A 16,648-nucleotide genomic window follows, 5' to 3' on the forward strand; every position below is an offset into this window, starting at 1 on the left:
TGTACTTATTATTAGCTCCTCACAACATTTCTCCGTGCTTCTGGCACTCACTAGCAAGAATTTCTGGTGTCGCCATCTGCTCTAACTAACTTGTGTAGAGAAAGAAAAGGTTTCCAAAAAAGATTATTCTTGAAAACACATGCCAGGCTCTGCTTATCATGTAAAAGGTCTGCTTTCTTCTTTAGGAACATACTTCATTTGAAAAAATGCTCTTTCAGCCCAGCCAGTGTGGCTCTGAGGTTGAGCGTCGTCCCATGAATCAAGAGGTCACCGGTTCAATTCCCAGTCAGGGCACATGCTCGGGTTGCAGGTTTCATCCCCAGGAGGGGGAGTGCAGGAGGCAGCCGATGGATGTTTCTCTCACATCGATGTATCTATCTCTCTCTCCCTTTCTCTCTCTGAAATAAATAAAAATATGTTTTTAAAAATATATTTTAAAAAATATATTAATATAAACTCTAGAGCCAGTCTGCCCAAGTTTAGACAATATTGCCACCATTCACTAATCCTGACCTTGGGCAAGTCCCTTAACCTCTGTGTCTCAGTGTCTCCCTGGTAAAATGGGGATCAAAATAACACCCACCTCATAGAATTTTTCTAAGCATGTGATGAGTTAATACATATATGTAAAGGTTAAATAATGCCTGGCATATAGTAAGTGCTACGTGCATGCTAACCATTTTTGTTAGTTCAAATTGAGTATAGCCCTAGCTGGTTTGGCTCAGTGAATAGAGCGTCGGCCTGTGGACTAAACGGTCCCGGGTTCAATTCTGGTGAAGGGCACAGGCCTGGGTTGCAGACTCGATCCCCATTAGGGGGTGTGCAGGAGGAAGCCGATCAATGATTTTCTCTCGTTATTGATGTTTCTATCTCTCTTGCCCCCTCCCTTCCTCTCTGAAATCAATAAAAATAAATTTTTTTAAAAATCCCTCCTTCCGAGGGTTGGGGGACAGGAGGGAGGGGAGTAAGAGATCAACTGAAGGACTTGTATGCATCCATATAACCATAACTAATGGACATAAGACACTGGGGAGTAAGGGAGGGCAGGGGCTTGTCAAGGGTGGGGGGGAAAAAAGGACACTTATGTAATACCCTTTGTAATACTTTTAGCGGAAAAAAAAAAAAAAAAAATCCCTCCTTCCAAAGTTTCCTGCTAAGTATTAAACACTAAATATTCTCTTTTAAAATGATGCTAGATTTTTCTGGAGGCAGGAAAAAAAATAAAAAACACAATGTTTTAATCTATAGCCCACCTCAATTAAAGATGATTTCAAAGTATTGTCTGGGAGAGAATCTAAGGCCACATGCTAGTAAGTGGGCAGTAAACTGTCCCACGCTGGAACTCACAAACAAGTGGACATCAGCCAGGGCTCAGGCACGGCGTGCAGAGGACAGCGGGACTCACCTCGAAGTTGTACTTCTTCATCCGGCTGAGGCGCCGGCAGTACAGGTAGAGCATGCCGGTGCTGCTGCCCACGGCAATGTAGTCCCCGCTGGTGTCCAGGGCTGTCAGGTAGACAGCCACAGAGCGGAAACCCTTCTGGATCTTCGTGGGAATGGCGTTGAGGAGATAATACAAAGGGCAGAACTCCCTGAACGTAACAGGCTCCGATGGGGACGCCATGGCCACGGTTCCCACGGCTGATCTTCAGGGAGGGAAAGGAGTGTTGACTTGGCATCTAGGGACACCTGGGGGCTAGAGAACAAAGAGAAGTCACGTTGGGTAGTGAGAACAGGAACTTTCAGGCGGGTAGGAATCTAGCTGGAGCCGCACTAAACAGAGAAAGCAAGCCAGCTGTCATTCGGACCACTTGTTGTTGTTTTTTGGAGCATTTTAATTCAAAATGCACTTCATTATGTACTGGCCCCTGTAATTTGCATTGTGATAAATACTGTGGAAGGGGTGGAAAGAATATTAAAAAGTTCTTATTCCCAAGTAGCTTATGATCTAGCCAGGGAGCCAGAGAAACTGAAAATATGCAACTCCACACGGGCTTCGGTGTGCATCTGGGGTCTTGATGAGAAGAGGGAGAGGGGTGAGGTCAGTATGGGACAGGCTTTGCGGAAAACATCCTGAACGCTGATGTCTGCCAGGAGGGTGGAACGTGGAAGAAACAGCGAACCAGCCCCACGCGGCAGCAGGCTGGGCAGCCGGCGAGCGGGAACCCTGCAGGGCCTCTCATCTGTTCCTCCCTGAGACCCACACCTCTTGGCACTTTGGATTCAAAGCTTCCTTAGAGACTCAGTCCTTACACAGCATTACAATTTACAAAGTGACTCATTTAATCCTCACCCTCCCCTACAGGGCAGGTGGTGGCATCTTCCCCAACTTTATTTATTTTTTATATATTTTTAAAAACTGATTTCAGAGAGGAAAGGTGAGGGAGAGAGAGACAGAAACATCAATGAGAGTGAATCATCGTTCAGCTGCCACCTGCAGGCCTCACACTGGGGATGGAGCCCACAACGCGGGCATGTGCCCTGACCGGGAATCCCACTGGGACCTCCTGGTTCAAAGGTCAACGCTCACCACTGAGCCACACTGGTGGGGCCGAACCCAACTTTAGATGAAGGTACAGAAGGCCAGAGGCTCAAGACCAAGGGCTGGGATGGGAATCTAGGGCTGCCCTCCAAGTCCTTCCCTTCCCCAGGTCACAGGTACAGCTCTGACGGACCGGCAGCTACAGGTGGGCGCTGCGCACCTGACCAGGCTGGGGGGGCGCCTGACCAGGCTGGGGGGGCGTTTAGCCCTTGGGCCCACGGAGACCTCAGGCCCTCGCCGAGGCGCCCGGGGTGCTGGGTCGCAGCCTGTTCCAGCGGTGGGTTCCTGGTGGGTCCCTCCGTCTGCGGAGCCGACCTGACGGACTGACGGCCAACCTTCTCCAGCGACACTCGCCAGGGGCCCTGCCCGGCCCGCCTTCTCCCGGGATGCGCTCCCGGTCACTCAGCTGCTGCTCAACCCCCGGTCTCTGCGGGAACGTCCCCTCCCGGCCCCCCGGACCCCTCAAGCGGCTCCTGGGCGACAGAGTCCGCCCCGAGCAGCTCGCCCCCCAGCAGCCCGGGCGGAGACCCCCTGCAGAGACCGAGGCGGCGGAACAAAGCCCGCAACCTGGCGAGAAAGCGGGGCCGAGCCGTCCTTCGGCACCGGCACACCGGCCGCCGGCACCGGGCCAGCGCCTCGCCTCCCAGACCCGTCCACCTTCCACCGGCGCAGCGGGAACGGGCCACGGGTTCCCGGGATGAACTGGGCTCCGCGCGGGGACGTCGCCGCCCGCGGACCTGCCCACCGCTCACCCGCACGGCCCGTCCTGCTCGGCCTGAGCCCGGGACAGAGGCGTCGCTGTACGCACCCCCGGGACGTGCCAGGGCTGCGGCCCACGAGGGTCCATCCCGAGCCCGGGCGGAGGGAGCGAGGGCGGAGCCGGGGAATCGGGGAATCGGGGCCGGGCGGGGGGCGGGCGACAGCTGCTGCCAGGCGGCGCTCCGTGTGCGGACACTCAGCCTCGGCGGCCGCGCGGTCGCCACGGGAGCGGGAGGGCGAGGCGACCCCGAGGCGCGGGGAGGCGGGGAGGGGCGAGGGGCGAGGGGCGAGGGGCGAGGGGCGAGGGGTGAGGGGCGCCGGACTCACCTCCGGCGGCGGCCCCTCGGACACTGGGACTCTCGGCGCCGCCGGCGGAAGGGGCGGGTGGAGGCCGGGCCGCGGGGGCTGCCGGGAGCCCGTTCCCTGGGCCGCCGGGCCCGCCCCACGGAGGGACAGCCGGCTCCTCTGGGGCTAGAGCGGCGACGGGCGGAAGTGACGCAACTTCCGGCGGCATGGGCGGGGCCCCGGCCTCCTTCCTGGGATATCAGCGGGCCGCATGGAAGGTGCGTGAAACTGGCCGCCGTCCGGGGCGGGTGGGAGGCGGGAGCCGTGCGTGGGGCGGGTTCCGTGCATGGCCCCAGCCCTGGCCCGCGTGGGCTCCGCATCGGCCTGGGGCGGTCAGCCTGGCTGAGCCTCGGTTTCCCCTGCGTGGGCTCCGCATCGGCCTGGGGCGGTCAGCCTGGCCGAGCCTCGGTTTCCCCTGCGTGGGCTCCTCATCGGCCTGGGGGCCGTCAGCCTGGCCGAGCCTCGGTTTCCCCCGCGTGGGCTCCGCATCGGCCTGGGGCGGTCAGCCTGGCTGAGCCTCGGTTTCCCCCGCGTGGGCTCCTCATCGGCCTGGGGGCCGTCAGCCTGGCCGAGCCTCGGTTTCCCCTGCGTGGGCTCCGCATCGGCCTGGGGCGGTCAGCCTGGCCGAGCCTCGGTTTCCCCTGCGTGGGGCGGGACAATGTCTGCGAGAGGCGCAGGTCCCGAAGCTCCCGTTGCAATCGTCCTTCCAAATGAGCGTCGCGGAGCCGGTGCCCCGACCTCCCCGGGCAGTGCGGGCTCGGTCCCCGCGCTTGCACCGAAAGCTGCCATTCGCGAGCGTGGTTCTCTGACTACCGGGTCCCCCCAGATGCATACACACACTGTCAGTTGGTCTAGTCAACAGAATGCTTTCCTGAGTCCTGTGAGCCTCTCTAGCAACTGAACTACCCAAGGGAGGGGCCTTGGGAACTCCCATCCAAGCAGGTAGGTCGGAAGCACAGGTAACAGCCAGCCTGGGCTTGCTGTTGGCATGTGAAGTGGAAGGTTGGGGGAAGGGACAGGCTTGTAGGACTGAGCCCTGAACCTGCGGGATCCGAGGCCCTTTCGGGTGAGAGTGTCAGAATTGAGGTTACTGCTCGGTGGTGATGGAAAACCACACTGGAGAGGTCCTTGGGATAACATTACGCTGGATACTTGCCAGTGCCAGGCCCTCACAGCTTGACATACGTTATCTAATCTTTACATCAACTCTCGGAAGTAGATGTATCGCATCTCCGTTTTACAGATGAGAACATTAAGGCTCTGAGAGGTTAACTAAGGTGCCCAAGATTGCACAGCTGGCAAGGGCAGAGTTGGGATTCTAATCCAGTCAGTATGGCCTTCAGCGTCTAGACTCCAAACTGTACCGCTGTGTGTGCTGGACTCCTTAAGGGGCCTCCCACAGAATTTGGACTTTATCCTGTGGGCCAGAACCCTTTGAAGGGTTCTAAGTAGGGAGGGAGGGCACGGGAGGTCTGGAAGAGAGCTGGCTTTTGCCGGTCTGAGGGTTGCTTCCCGCAGGCGCTGGGACGCTGTGAGTCTTGGAGCATGGGCAGCACTGGCCCAGGAAAGGACAGAACTTTCCAGCAGAAAGGGCTGCAGGCGACTCCACTTTCCAGGCGCTGCCAGGAGCTCATTTTAGCTGTAGATTAAGGGGTTGCGGTGGAGAGGAAGCCAGGTCCTGAAGGACTTGGGACTGCCTCCTGCGTCCTCAGCACCGAGGTGGCCTCTGCATCTCTAGGGCCAGCCTGGCCAGTGTCTGGAGAAGCACGAAGCTCTGATCGAATGTGAGGCATCAGTGCCTAAGGCAGGTGATGGGAGCACTGGCTGGGGCATGGAGGGCTTGGGCAGGAAGTCACACTCTGCCTTATCCCCAACCTTTGAAAATGGTCCCAGTGCCCTGGCGCAGTTGGTTGGAGCATCATCCCACACCCCAAAAGGTGGTGGGTTCAAATCTCGGTCGGGGCACATACCCAGGTTTCGGGTTTGATCCCCAGTTGGGGTGTGTGCGGGAGGCAACCAATCGATGTTTTTCTGTTTCCCTTTTCCTCTCTCTAAAAAAAAATCAATTAAAAAATAAGAATAAAGACATTCATTGAAAGTGGTCAAAGTGCTTAAGGCAAAACTTTGTGGAGCCATTAAGTTGGGAAAGGGTCCAGCCATCTCCGGAGAGTCTTAAAATTTAAAAACAATTGTTTTTTCTTGTTCTGGGAACTTCCCCAGTCATCCATTCTTCTGTGTTTCCACGCTGTTTGTCCAGAAGATGTAGCGTTTCAGATCGGCTTACAGTTGAGATTTAAGAGGACATTTGCCCTCCAACTATGATCAAGAATTTCACAATAACTATGTTTCTTTTACTGCCTATCAGCAAAGACCCTTGGAAGTGCAACGTCCCGGAAACCTGTCTTATCCGTTAGTGCGAGAAAAATTAAGGACAATGCAGCCGATTGGCATAATTTAATCATGAAGTGGGAAACCCTCAATGATGCAGGCTTTGCGACTGCAAACAACATTGCCAACATGAAAATCAGTTTACTGTAAGTACTGCTCGTGCTCCTCCGAGCTCCGCACCCTTACTGCTTGGGCACACGTTTTCAGGGAGGTCTCAATGGACATGGATAAGTTAAATTCTATTAAGTAAGAAAGTGGTAAAGCAGTATATGCAAGTGTGAACTATATGTGCACTTAAGTACAAATGACACTATGTGCTGACCATGGTTACACCTGTGCATGAAATTATTAGAATGGATTGGTAGGACACAGGCTCAGCTCAGGACATTGGTCTCTTCCAGGAAGAATGAGTATTGGGGGTGGGGGTAGGTAAAGGGACTTTATCTTCATGAGGTTGCATTTTATCTTGTGCTATTGTGATTTATAAGAAAACCATATTTGGTCTTCCTCCCTATTCCTGATACACAACTCTGAAAATCCTTATGATTTCCTAGTTGCTCAGAGCCATGGGAGAGTGTTTTGTTATAATGTTTGGTATTTTGTCCTCGAACAGTCCCCGTTCCTGAAATAGCTTCAGAGTGATAAGAGTGTCCGCTCATTCAGAACAAGCCCCTTCCCACCACATCTGAGTTTATGTAACTTTTGGTGACTTTTGGAAAGCCCCCAAGGAAGGGGGTGGTTGCCAAGGGAACCAGCCAGGCCATTAGAGGGTTGCACTTTCAGCACCACCCCTTTAGCATCACCCCTCTGGGAGGTGAGGGGCTGGAAGTTGAATTAATCACCAGTGGCCAGTGGTCCAGTCCATCCTGCCTGCATCATGAAGCCTCCATAAAGTCCCAAGAGCATTAGAACTTCCGTGTTGTAAACAGGGTTACCTTGATGTGTGGGAAGGGTGTCCCAAAACCCAAGGGACAGGAACTCCCGTTTGGGGCCCCTGTGGACCTCACCCCATGCGCCCCTTTGTCTGGCTGTTCTTTAATACCCTTTGTCATAAGCCTGGAATCTATTGAGTAACCTGTTTTCCTGAGTCCCATGAGTTACTCTAGCAAATGACTTGAACTGGAGGACAGGGTTGTGGGATCCCTTGATTTATAGCCTGTCAGTCAGAAGTACAGGTAACAACTTGGACCCTTGGGAGGGTCACTTGTGGGGACTGAGCCCTTCACCTGTGGGATCTGTTGCTGTCTCCAGGTTAGATTATATATATAGATGGTGTCACCAAAAAATGTATACACACACTTTGAACAATTATAAAGGCAGTGTTTACTAAAGTATATTTCATTCTCAAAATTAAGTTATCAGCTGTTCAGTGTGTATGCACTTTTGGGGACACCCTGTATATATGTTTTCTTAACCTCCTCAAAGTCCTAATTACATACGTTTGTTCTCTAGCTCACCTGCGTCTACAGGCGCGTCTAGGCTTTCCTTGCTGGCCAGGCCGCTGGCACCACCGAAGGCGCTTGGAGCCTCCACTGTGTTTTCCTGGAAGCCGGCTCAGCCGGTCCCAGTGCTCCGCATTCTCCATTCTCTTTCATGTGGAATTTTCTCCTTCCGAGTTGCTTGTGACTCCGCTAGGTCAGGGTCCTGCCCCGTGGGCCACAGCCTCGGCTACACAGGCATCCCCAGCTTGTGAACTCATCTTCCTCACCAGCACCCCACCCTCCACCGAGGAGCCACAGGCTGAGTGTAATTGGCTTGTTCTTGTGGAAATTGAGTCACTGACGGATGTATTCATTGCATATTGACATAAACATGTCAGTGAGTGAGCACGTTTAACAACATGCAACACCTTTGCCGACCATCTGACATCATTACATGGATATCGAGTGTGCGCGAGTTTACCCTGACGTCTGAGGCGAGCTTAGCTTACGGACTGTGTTTTGTTGCCACTCCTCCATTTCGTCCAGGAGTAAAGACAAGATCGAGTTAGAGAGCCGCAGCCCGGCTTGCGATGAGAATGCAGAGCAGAGGCCGAGGGACTACAGTGCGGAGCTGGACGCGCTGTGTGAGGAGCTGCGGGCCACTTTAGATGGCTTGGTAAGACCCGAGGCCCCGGGGCGTGTCGGGGCTGCCTGGTTCTCAGGAACACCGAGGGCGGTCTTCCCCGCTCACAGGTTGGATTTTCCCTCCTCTTCTTCTGCCTGTCCTTTAAGTCTTGACGTCCTAAGATGCTGTCCTAGACCTTTGTTCTCTTGGTCCTATGTGCTGTCCGCTGCCAGGCCACCCCCTCACTGGGCTCCACTGTAAACATGCCGAGGCTTTGGGGGCCCCCAGTGTCTCTTGTAACCACTCAGCTCTGTCTGGAGGCAAATGGCGGTAGCTGTGCTGCAGCGAAACCTTATTTATGGGCTCAGAAATTTCAATTTTATGTAATTCTCATATCTCACATGTATTCCTCTCGATTTGTTTTCAACCATCTAAAATGCCCATTCTTGCCCTAACCGGTTTGGCTCAGTGGATAGAGCATCGGCCTGCGGACTGAAAGTTCCCAGGTTCGATTCCAGTCAAGGGCATGTACCTTGGTTGTGAGCACATCCCCAGTAGGAGGTATGCAGGAGGCAGCTGATCGATGTTTCTCTCTCATTGATGTTTCTAACTCTTACCCTCTCTCTTCCTCTCTAAAAAATCAATAAAATATATTTTTTAAAAAATTAAAAATAAAAGGCCCATTCTTAGTGGCAGCTGGTACAGAAGTAGGCTCCATGGGCGCTGGCCGAGGATCCTGGTTGGCACACAAGAACCGCTCGCAGGGGTTAATGGACTGATGTCCGAAGGTCAGTGTCCCCCATACTGGCCACCAAACATGGACAAGACACGTCGCCTCTTTGCCGGGCACAGGGATAGGGGTTTGCACGTTTGAACTTGGATAACTATCACTCACCCGTTAACATAAAGTCTTTATATTTTAACTTCTCCTGATGAAAATGCTTTTTGGTGTGTTGGGGACTTAGCCTTTTCTTTCTCTCTTTTTTTTTAAAATATATTTTTATTGGTATCAGAGAGGAAGAGAGAGAGAAACATCAATGATGAGAATCATTAATCAGCTGCCTCCTGCACGCCCCCTACTGGGGAATGAGCCTGCAACGCAAGCATGTGTCCTTGACCAGAATCAAACCCAGGACCCTTCAGTTCACAGGCGGACGCTCTATCCACTGAGCAACACGAGTGAGGGCCGGCCTTTTCTGTAGATTGAAATGCAGTACCGACTTCAGGTGATGTGCGGGCTACTGTCTCCTCTCAAGGATTAGGTTTTTGTAATTATCTCGTCCTTGGGACTCAGCCTTCCCTCTCGCCTGGAGCTGTACTGTGTTAGGAGACAGAGCAGGTATCCCCCCTTCACCCTCTTCTTCCTCCAAGAGGTTCCAGTAAACTCAGAGGCAGTTGATGAAAGAATCAGAAATGAAATCATTTACTGGCTCCCCCACGCCTTCCACAGAAGCAGGAACCTGCATGGGGATTGGTTCCTGCCGGTCTTTGGAATCTGAGTGAAGGGGGGCTGGAAATGGGGTTGTTACTGAAGTGATCCAGATGAGTGACGTCAGAGCAGCCATCTGCCTCCGTTGCCTGGATTTGCTGTACACGGAGCCAACAGGGTGGAATTACTGGACTTTTGGTCTTAACAAACTTCCATGTCTTAGCTTTGAAATCTTAAGGAGCTGTTAACTCTGAGCCTGGAGTATATTTCAAATCTTATTCTCATTTTCCAAATTAATATCGTTTCAGACCAAAATACAGGTGAAAATGGAAAAGCTGTCTTCAACTACCAAGGGAGTCTGTGAGCTGGAAAATTACCATTACGGGCAGGACAGCAGCCGGCCGCCCCTGTTTCACACGTGGCCCACCGCCCACTTCTGTGAGTCCTCTCTGCCTGGGTTGTCGGGTGCGTGCGGAGAGCCTTTGGTGCCATTTAGACCTGGCATGCCGAGACGCTGGCAGGCATTCGGAGGAAGGAGCCCGGGGGTATCTTAAACAAATAGAGCGTTTACTCTTGGCTTACTCACCTAGTCAGCAAAGAATAGTAAAAACATAATTAGAGACCCATGAAGCAGGTTGCCATTACTGGCCCTTTAAACCAGTGGGTAGAATGAGTAAAAATTTTTTTTTAAAAGATGGTTCTTTTGCCTTTTGTTTTGTTTGAATAAGGATAAAACTTCAGTGAACCTCATGGGAGAAGACTGCTTGGGCAATGAAACCCTTTGCTTTCATAAGCCCTACGAAGTAAGGTTATTTTTAGCTTTATTAGTTCAAAAGAAGGGCTAAGCTACTTTATATCAACTGAGATCTCAACTTTTCAGTGAGAAGTGGGTCAAACCTGCTAACTGGTGTGTATTGCAGTGTTGTCAGTTTGAGGTTAACCTACCATTTTAGCCTTGCAGGTTCCCAGTAGTTAGGAGGTTAGAGTTACTCTTTCATTTCGTGTACTTGCCGCGTGCTCCTGCTGTGCACACCAGCCGGTCCTTGACCTCTTGACCTCTGCGCTGGAGCTGAATCTGGCGTTTAGCCAGCAGCTTCCCGCCCAGGTGCTTCGTTGTGTGGTTGCCATTAAGGGGAGACTCGCATTTGTTACAGACGAGGCTTCCCGCCGCCTCTCGGACATGTACGGGGCGGAGCTCCTCCTGAAGCGCACCATCGTGGATGGGCTGGCGCACACCGCGGACCATGACCTCTCCCTCACCTACCTGTCGCTGTGGCTGCACCAGCCCTACATACAGAGCAACAGCAGGCTGCTTCTGGAGAGCATGCTGCTCGAGACGGGGCACCGCGCGCTGTGACTCCAGGCTTCCCGCTGCTCTCCAGGCCCACCCGTTCCACTGGCCTCTGCAGCACCCACGGTGGAGAGTCTTGCATTTCATGCCCCAGGCTCTGGCCTGGCCACTTCTTAGGGTCATCCAGACTGGACCGGTTCACCAGCGCCCCACGGCCTCTGCAAATGCACTGTGTCTGCTTCATACTGTTTGCCACACAGTGTCACTTGTCGACCCACGGTGAACCCGACACCCCTGAGGACCTCGGCATGAAATAAATGAGTCCAACGGAAGGATGGCGTGATCCTGTTTCTGTAAATCAGGTGTATTTTACACAGGTTGCATTTTGTAGAAAATCCCTAGTTGTAGTGTTTTTACTTTATACTTATCTGTGTTGTTTGAATTTTTGAGTTTTGTAATTACAGCTAATGTTTAAAATAATATAGAGTTTGCCCAGTTGGCGAGGCTCAATGGTTGAGCGTCAACCCATGAACCAGGAGGTCAAAGTTTGATTCCTGGTTGGGCACATGCCCAGGAGGCAGCTAATCAGTTATTCTCTTTCATCATTGATGTTTCTCTCTCTCCCTCTCCCTTTCTGAAATCTGTAAAAATATATTGCCCTGGCCTGCTTGGCTCAGTGGATAGAATGTTGGCCCACAGACTGAAGGGTCCTGAGTTTGATTCTGGTCAAGGGTTGCAGGCTCAATCCCTGGCCCTGATCGGGGCATGTGCAGGAGTCAATCAATCGATATGTCTCTCTCACATCTATGTTACTCTGTCTCTCCCCGTCCCTTCCACTATCTAAAAACCAGTGGAAAAATATCCTCGGGTGAGGATTAACAAAAAAAATATTTAAAAAAATACCATAGAGACCAAGATGGCGGCATAGGTAAACACCTGAACTTGCTGCCTCGAACAACCACATCAAAACTACATCTGAAAGACAAAACAGATATCATCCAGAACCACGGGAAGGCTGGCTGAGTGGAAGTTCAACAACTAGAGGGAAAGAAAAACGAATCTAGACAGGTAGGAGATGCAGAGGTGCGGAAGAGCAGAGGTACGGAGGCGAGCGAAACGGGCTGGCAGCTGTGTATGCTGTGGTCTTTTTCAAGCGGGAGATACAAACTCCCAACTACTCTTAACTCCAGTTCCGGGTGAGACTCTGGGGACCCAGACTCATACGGGGAGAAACTGGACTGTCTGGCATCGGGCCGGAACTCGAGGGCAGCTTTCTCACAGAGGTGTTCAGCATACGTTGTTCCCGCACGGTGCTGTGGGACACAGAGACCCAGGGACCTATCGGGGCAGGGCCTACGGCAACCAACCATTGCTGTTTGAACCTCCCTGTGATTCCCTGAGACCCCACCCCACCTAATTTACAACCCCACCCAAGCTGTGCACAGAGGCTTTTGCATATGAATGGCCTGGCATATTGCAATCTAAAATCTAACAAACTGCAGCTGGGTAAAAGAACCCCAGAGCTTCCAAAAGAAGGCCCAAGGCTTGTAAGCAGCCTTCATTGCTTCACAGCTGGGCCTCATCTGCGTACCTCCAAACCCCAAACAAAGAGGAAGAATCTGCAGATCTCTCTGTAGCTCCTGCTGGATGTCCTCAGGCAGTGGCTGACTTTGCACCTCCTTGGAGATCCAAGAGCCAGTGTACACAGTGGTCAGAGTGAGACCACACCAGATTACAACTCTTCACACCCATAAGAGACACACTTAAGGAGCAGACTTGGTGAGTGCAAAAGCTCCACTGAAGCAAGTCCTGCCCCATAAGGGTGTCTCTAGCACAGCAGTTCTCCCATTGTAGACACAGCTGGTCCTCAGAGCCAATTGGCCTGGTGGTCAATTTCTCCCAGTGATACCAACAGCATTCAAGACTTAACTATAACAAGACTGTGTGCACAGCCCACAAAGGGGTGCACCAAGAGTGTCAACCTTGCCCTAACCGGTTTGGCTCAGCGGATAGAGCGTCGGCCTTCGGACTCAAGGGTCCCAGGTTCGATTCCGGTCAAGGGCATGTACCTTGGTTGCGGGCACATCTCCAGTGGGGAGTGTGCAGGAGGCAGCTGATTGATGTTTCTAACTTTCTATCCCTCTTCTTTCCTCTCTCTGAAAAATCAATAAAATATAAAAAAAAAAAAAAAAAAAAAAAAAAAAAGAGTGTCAACCTCAGGTAATTAGGGAGGCTGAGCCACTGGGCCCTATAGGACACCTAGCACACAAAAGCCACTCTATCAACAGAGGGAAGCAGCCAAAATGTGGAGACAAAGAAACAGGTCACAAATGAAAGAAATGGAGGAAAGCAAACTACCGGATATAGAGTTCAAAACCACAGTTATAAGGTTACTCAAGAATCTTCTAGAAACCGCCAATAAATTTAGTGAGACCCTCAAGGATATGAAAAAGGACCAATTAGAACTTAAGCATATACTGGCTGAAATAAAAAATATTATACAGAGACCCAACAGCAGACTAGAGGATCCCAGAATCAAGTCAAAGATTTGAAATACAAAGAAGCAAAAAACACCAAACCGGAAAAGAAAAAATCCAAAAATATGAAGATAGTATAAGGAGTCTCTGGGACAACTTCAAGCGTACCAACATCAGAATTAGGGGGGGTACCAGAAGAAGAGAGAGAGCAAGATATTAAAAACCTATTTGAAGAAATAATGACAGAAAACTTTCCCTACCTGGTGAAAGAAATAGACTTATAAGTCCAGGAAGCGCAGAGAACCCCAAACAAAAGGAATCCAAAGAGGACCACACCAAGACACATCTTAATTAAAATGCCAAGAGCAAAAGACAGAGAACCCTAAAAGCAGCAAGAGAAAAACAGTTACCTACAAGGGAGTACCCATATGACTGTCAGCTGATTTCTCAACAGAAACTACGCAGGCCAGAAGGGAGTGACAAGAAATATTCAAAGTGATGAATACCAAGAACCTACAACCAAGATTACTTTACCCGGCAAAGCTATCATTCAGAATTGAAGGTCAGATAAAGAGCTTCACAGATAAGAAAAAGCTAAAGGAGTTCATCACCACCAAACCAGTATTATATGAAATGCTGAAAGGTATCCTTTAAGAAGAGGAAGAAGAAGAAAAAGGTAAAGATACAAATTATGAACAACAAATACACATCTATCAACAAGTGAATCTAAAAATCAAGTGAATAAATAATCTGATGAACAGAATAAACTGGTGATTATAATAGAATCAGAGGCATAGAAAGGGAGTGGACTGACTATTCTTGGCGGGGGAAAGGGGTGAGGGGGTGCGGGAAGAGAGTGGACAAAAATCGAACACCTATGAACGAGGACATTAGGGGGGTGGTAAGGGCATGGGGTGGGGTGGGAGCCAGGTGGAGGGGAAGAAAACAGGAACAACTGTAATAATCTGAACAATAAAGACTTTTTAAAAAACACCATAGAGATAATTGCTTAAAGATGGGATCATGAAATGAAAACTTCCTACAAAAAATTTGCCTTTTTGCATACTGAGGATGCCACTGGCCCAGCGAGGTTTCTTCCACGTCATTCTTCTGGCGGAAATCCTATAATTTGGCAATATTTGCAACTGAACTTTGGAGGGGGTCACTTCTGCCATGCTCCCAGACACAGGTCTGTGGAGCTTCGTGCTATGGGATGTGGGCTGTAACCTTGTGAAACTAAAGTTCGAGGTCCCAGGAGCAAGTGCTTCCCAGGGAAGGAAAGAAAAGTGCCCAAAAGAAATGGCTTCATACGTGACAGGGACTGTCCCAAGAGAGTCACGCCTGTGCTGTGCTGTGGCCCCGTGATGTGCCGTGGCCTATCAGAGCATTAAAGGTGACAGTGATTAGAGGTTCCCTTGCCTCTACCTGTGCAGTATTTGCTAAAATCTAATCTCATGAAAGCAGGATGCTGCAGCCGGGCATCTGGCAGGAATGACGTCCTGCTGCCTCGGGGCAGGCTGTGGTCCCAGCCCAGGGCCACAGGCAGGGCCCAGAAATGGGGATTGAAGGGGCACTTTGAGAATAAATGCTCTTCAGAGGAGACACAGAGCAACTTCTAGGCCTTTCTAGGACATTTCATGTTCCTTGATGCCTCATCCCTGAACACCCAACTCGCCCAGAATTAATGGAACGGATGGATACTGCAGAGGACAAACAGAAGTAAAAGAGGGAAATGAGGAACACATTATCTGGTGGCATTCGCCCAGAGAGGAACGAACGAGGTCTCCGGCAGTTGCTGATTCCAAAGTCGTCGCACTAGCATATCTAATAAAGATGGAATATGCAAATTGACCATAACTTTGCAACAAAGATGGTGGCGCCCACAGCCAATAAGGAGGGAATATGCAAATTGATGCAACAAGGCGAGAGGCAGCTCCAGGCCAGAGTAAAAGCGGTGCCGGCAGCCAGGGGAAGGAAGGCCTGTTCTTGCATGAATCTTCGTGCATCGGGCCTCTAGCTGTAAAATAATCTACAGATCACTTCCTATCAGAAAGAGCAGTGATGTCATGAGAGAACAGTGCTCTCCTCTGCCTCCAGGAATCTTCCCAGTGGACAGTAAAGGAATAGAAAAGGACCAGCAAAACAGAGAATGGGGTTGGGGATGAAATGATAAGTACCTCTGATGAAAACGAACTCCTGGAAACACAGAAACATACACAAAAGCATGAAAGTAACACAGCGTACTACACAGAGCTCAGCCGTGGACATTGCGTGTCATATTGAAGGAGGGCTGCTTTTACAAAAATAAGTCTTAGCCTGGCTGGTGTGGCCCCACGGTGGAGCATTGACCTATGAACCCAGAGGTCACAGTTCAACTCCCTATCAGGGTACATGCCAAGGTTGTGGGCTCCATCCCTAGTAGGAGGCAGCTGATCTGTGATTCTCTTTCATCATTGATGTTTCTATTTCTCTCTCCTTTCCTCTCTCTGAAATCAATTAAAACAAAAAACAAAAGTCCTAGAAAGTTGACACTATCTATATGCATGTATGATTTTGTTAAAAAAACAAATAGCAAAAAAGAAAGAAAACTAAGCAAATGAAAAAAACAAGGCAATAATCTCTAGGAAAAACAGAACTCTTACAAGAAAATGTCACGGGAGTGCTCAGGCTCACATGACCCATAGTTACGCGAAGCAGACGCGAACACAGTGTGTAAGGGGCAGCTGTGCAGGAGGTGTGGGGGGGAAGGCACACGCGCCAGGTCCCCATGTCTCAGTGGTTCGTCCATGGCTAACATCTAACATGAGTCAGTCAAGCAGCAAGGCAGCCAGGTTCACACACGAGGAGAAAGGGGGGCGGGTGCCTCGGCTCGGGGAACCGAGGGCTGAGGTTGGGGCTGCACTGCTCATCAAGGCCCTTCAGTAGTGTTTGACATTTATCAACTATGGCCGTGCTATTCCCTGGATGAAAACAAGGATTCATCTTAAAAATATGGAGCCCTGCCCGGCCAGTGTTGGCTCAGTGGTTGAGCATCTATCTGTCCTATGGACCAGGAGGTCATGGTTTAATTCCTGGCACATGACTGGGTTGCTGGCTAGATCCTCAGTGTGGGGTGTGTAGGAGGCAGCCGATCAATTATTCTCATCATTGACGGTTCTCTCTCTCCCTCCCTTCCTCTCTGAAATCAATAAAAATATATCTGGAGCCGTGGCTCAGTGGATACAGTGTCAATTCCCAGTTGAGTGCACCTTCCTGGGTTGCAGGTTCAATCCCCAGTCAGGGCACATGCAGGAGGCAGCTAATGGGTGTGTCTCACATCCATGTGTCTCTCCCCTTCCTCCCCTCACTTCCACACTCTCTAAAAAACATCA

General features: G+C 50.9%; 2 protein-coding genes across 3 annotated transcripts in view; one reads left to right on the forward strand and one right to left on the reverse strand.

Moving 5' to 3' along the window:
* The window catches only part of TECPR2 (tectonin beta-propeller repeat containing 2), a 68,602-nt gene extending 64,899 nt beyond the window's left edge, over nucleotides 1–3,703 (reverse strand). For both annotated transcript variants that reach the window (XM_070411591.1, XM_070411598.1), the window contains exons 1-2: nucleotides 3,629–3,703; nucleotides 1,406–1,696 (exon numbers count right to left, since the gene is read on the reverse strand). In XM_070411591.1, the coding sequence (XP_070267692.1) occupies nucleotides 1,406–1,624 (219 nt within the window). In that variant the 5' untranslated portion in view covers nucleotides 1,625–1,696; nucleotides 3,629–3,703. The remainder of the gene's footprint in view (nucleotides 1–1,405; nucleotides 1,697–3,628) is intronic.
* Nucleotides 3,704–3,816: 113 nt separating this feature from the next.
* CINP (cyclin dependent kinase 2 interacting protein) lies at nucleotides 3,817–11,132 on the forward strand. The gene is made up of 5 exons (XM_070411605.1): nucleotides 3,817–3,864; nucleotides 6,012–6,180; nucleotides 8,002–8,131; nucleotides 9,818–9,947; nucleotides 10,664–11,132. Exons 1-5 carry the CDS (start codon nucleotides 3,858–3,860, stop codon nucleotides 10,864–10,866), a joined length of 639 nt encoding a protein of 212 aa, XP_070267706.1. The 5' UTR covers nucleotides 3,817–3,857; the 3' UTR covers nucleotides 10,867–11,132.
* Nucleotides 11,133–16,648: the final 5,516 nt, after the last annotated feature.

Source organism: Myotis yumanensis, unplaced genomic scaffold (assembly GCF_028538775.1).
Source record: "Myotis yumanensis isolate MYYU_CA2020_CCGP unplaced genomic scaffold, mMyoYum1.0.hap1 SCAF_1, whole genome shotgun sequence".
NCBI lineage: Eukaryota > Metazoa > Chordata > Mammalia > Chiroptera > Vespertilionidae > Myotis > Myotis yumanensis.

Bases quoted from the DNA above. Each gene is read 5' to 3' on its own strand.
- CINP (XM_070411605.1), top strand. The intron at 6,181-8,001 runs GTAAGTACTGCT...CATTTCGTCCAG, and splicing joins AACATGAAAATCAGTTTACT to GAGTAAAGACAAGATCGAGT. The intron at 8,132-9,817 runs GTAAGACCCGAG...ATATCGTTTCAG, and splicing joins GGGCCACTTTAGATGGCTTG to ACCAAAATACAGGTGAAAAT.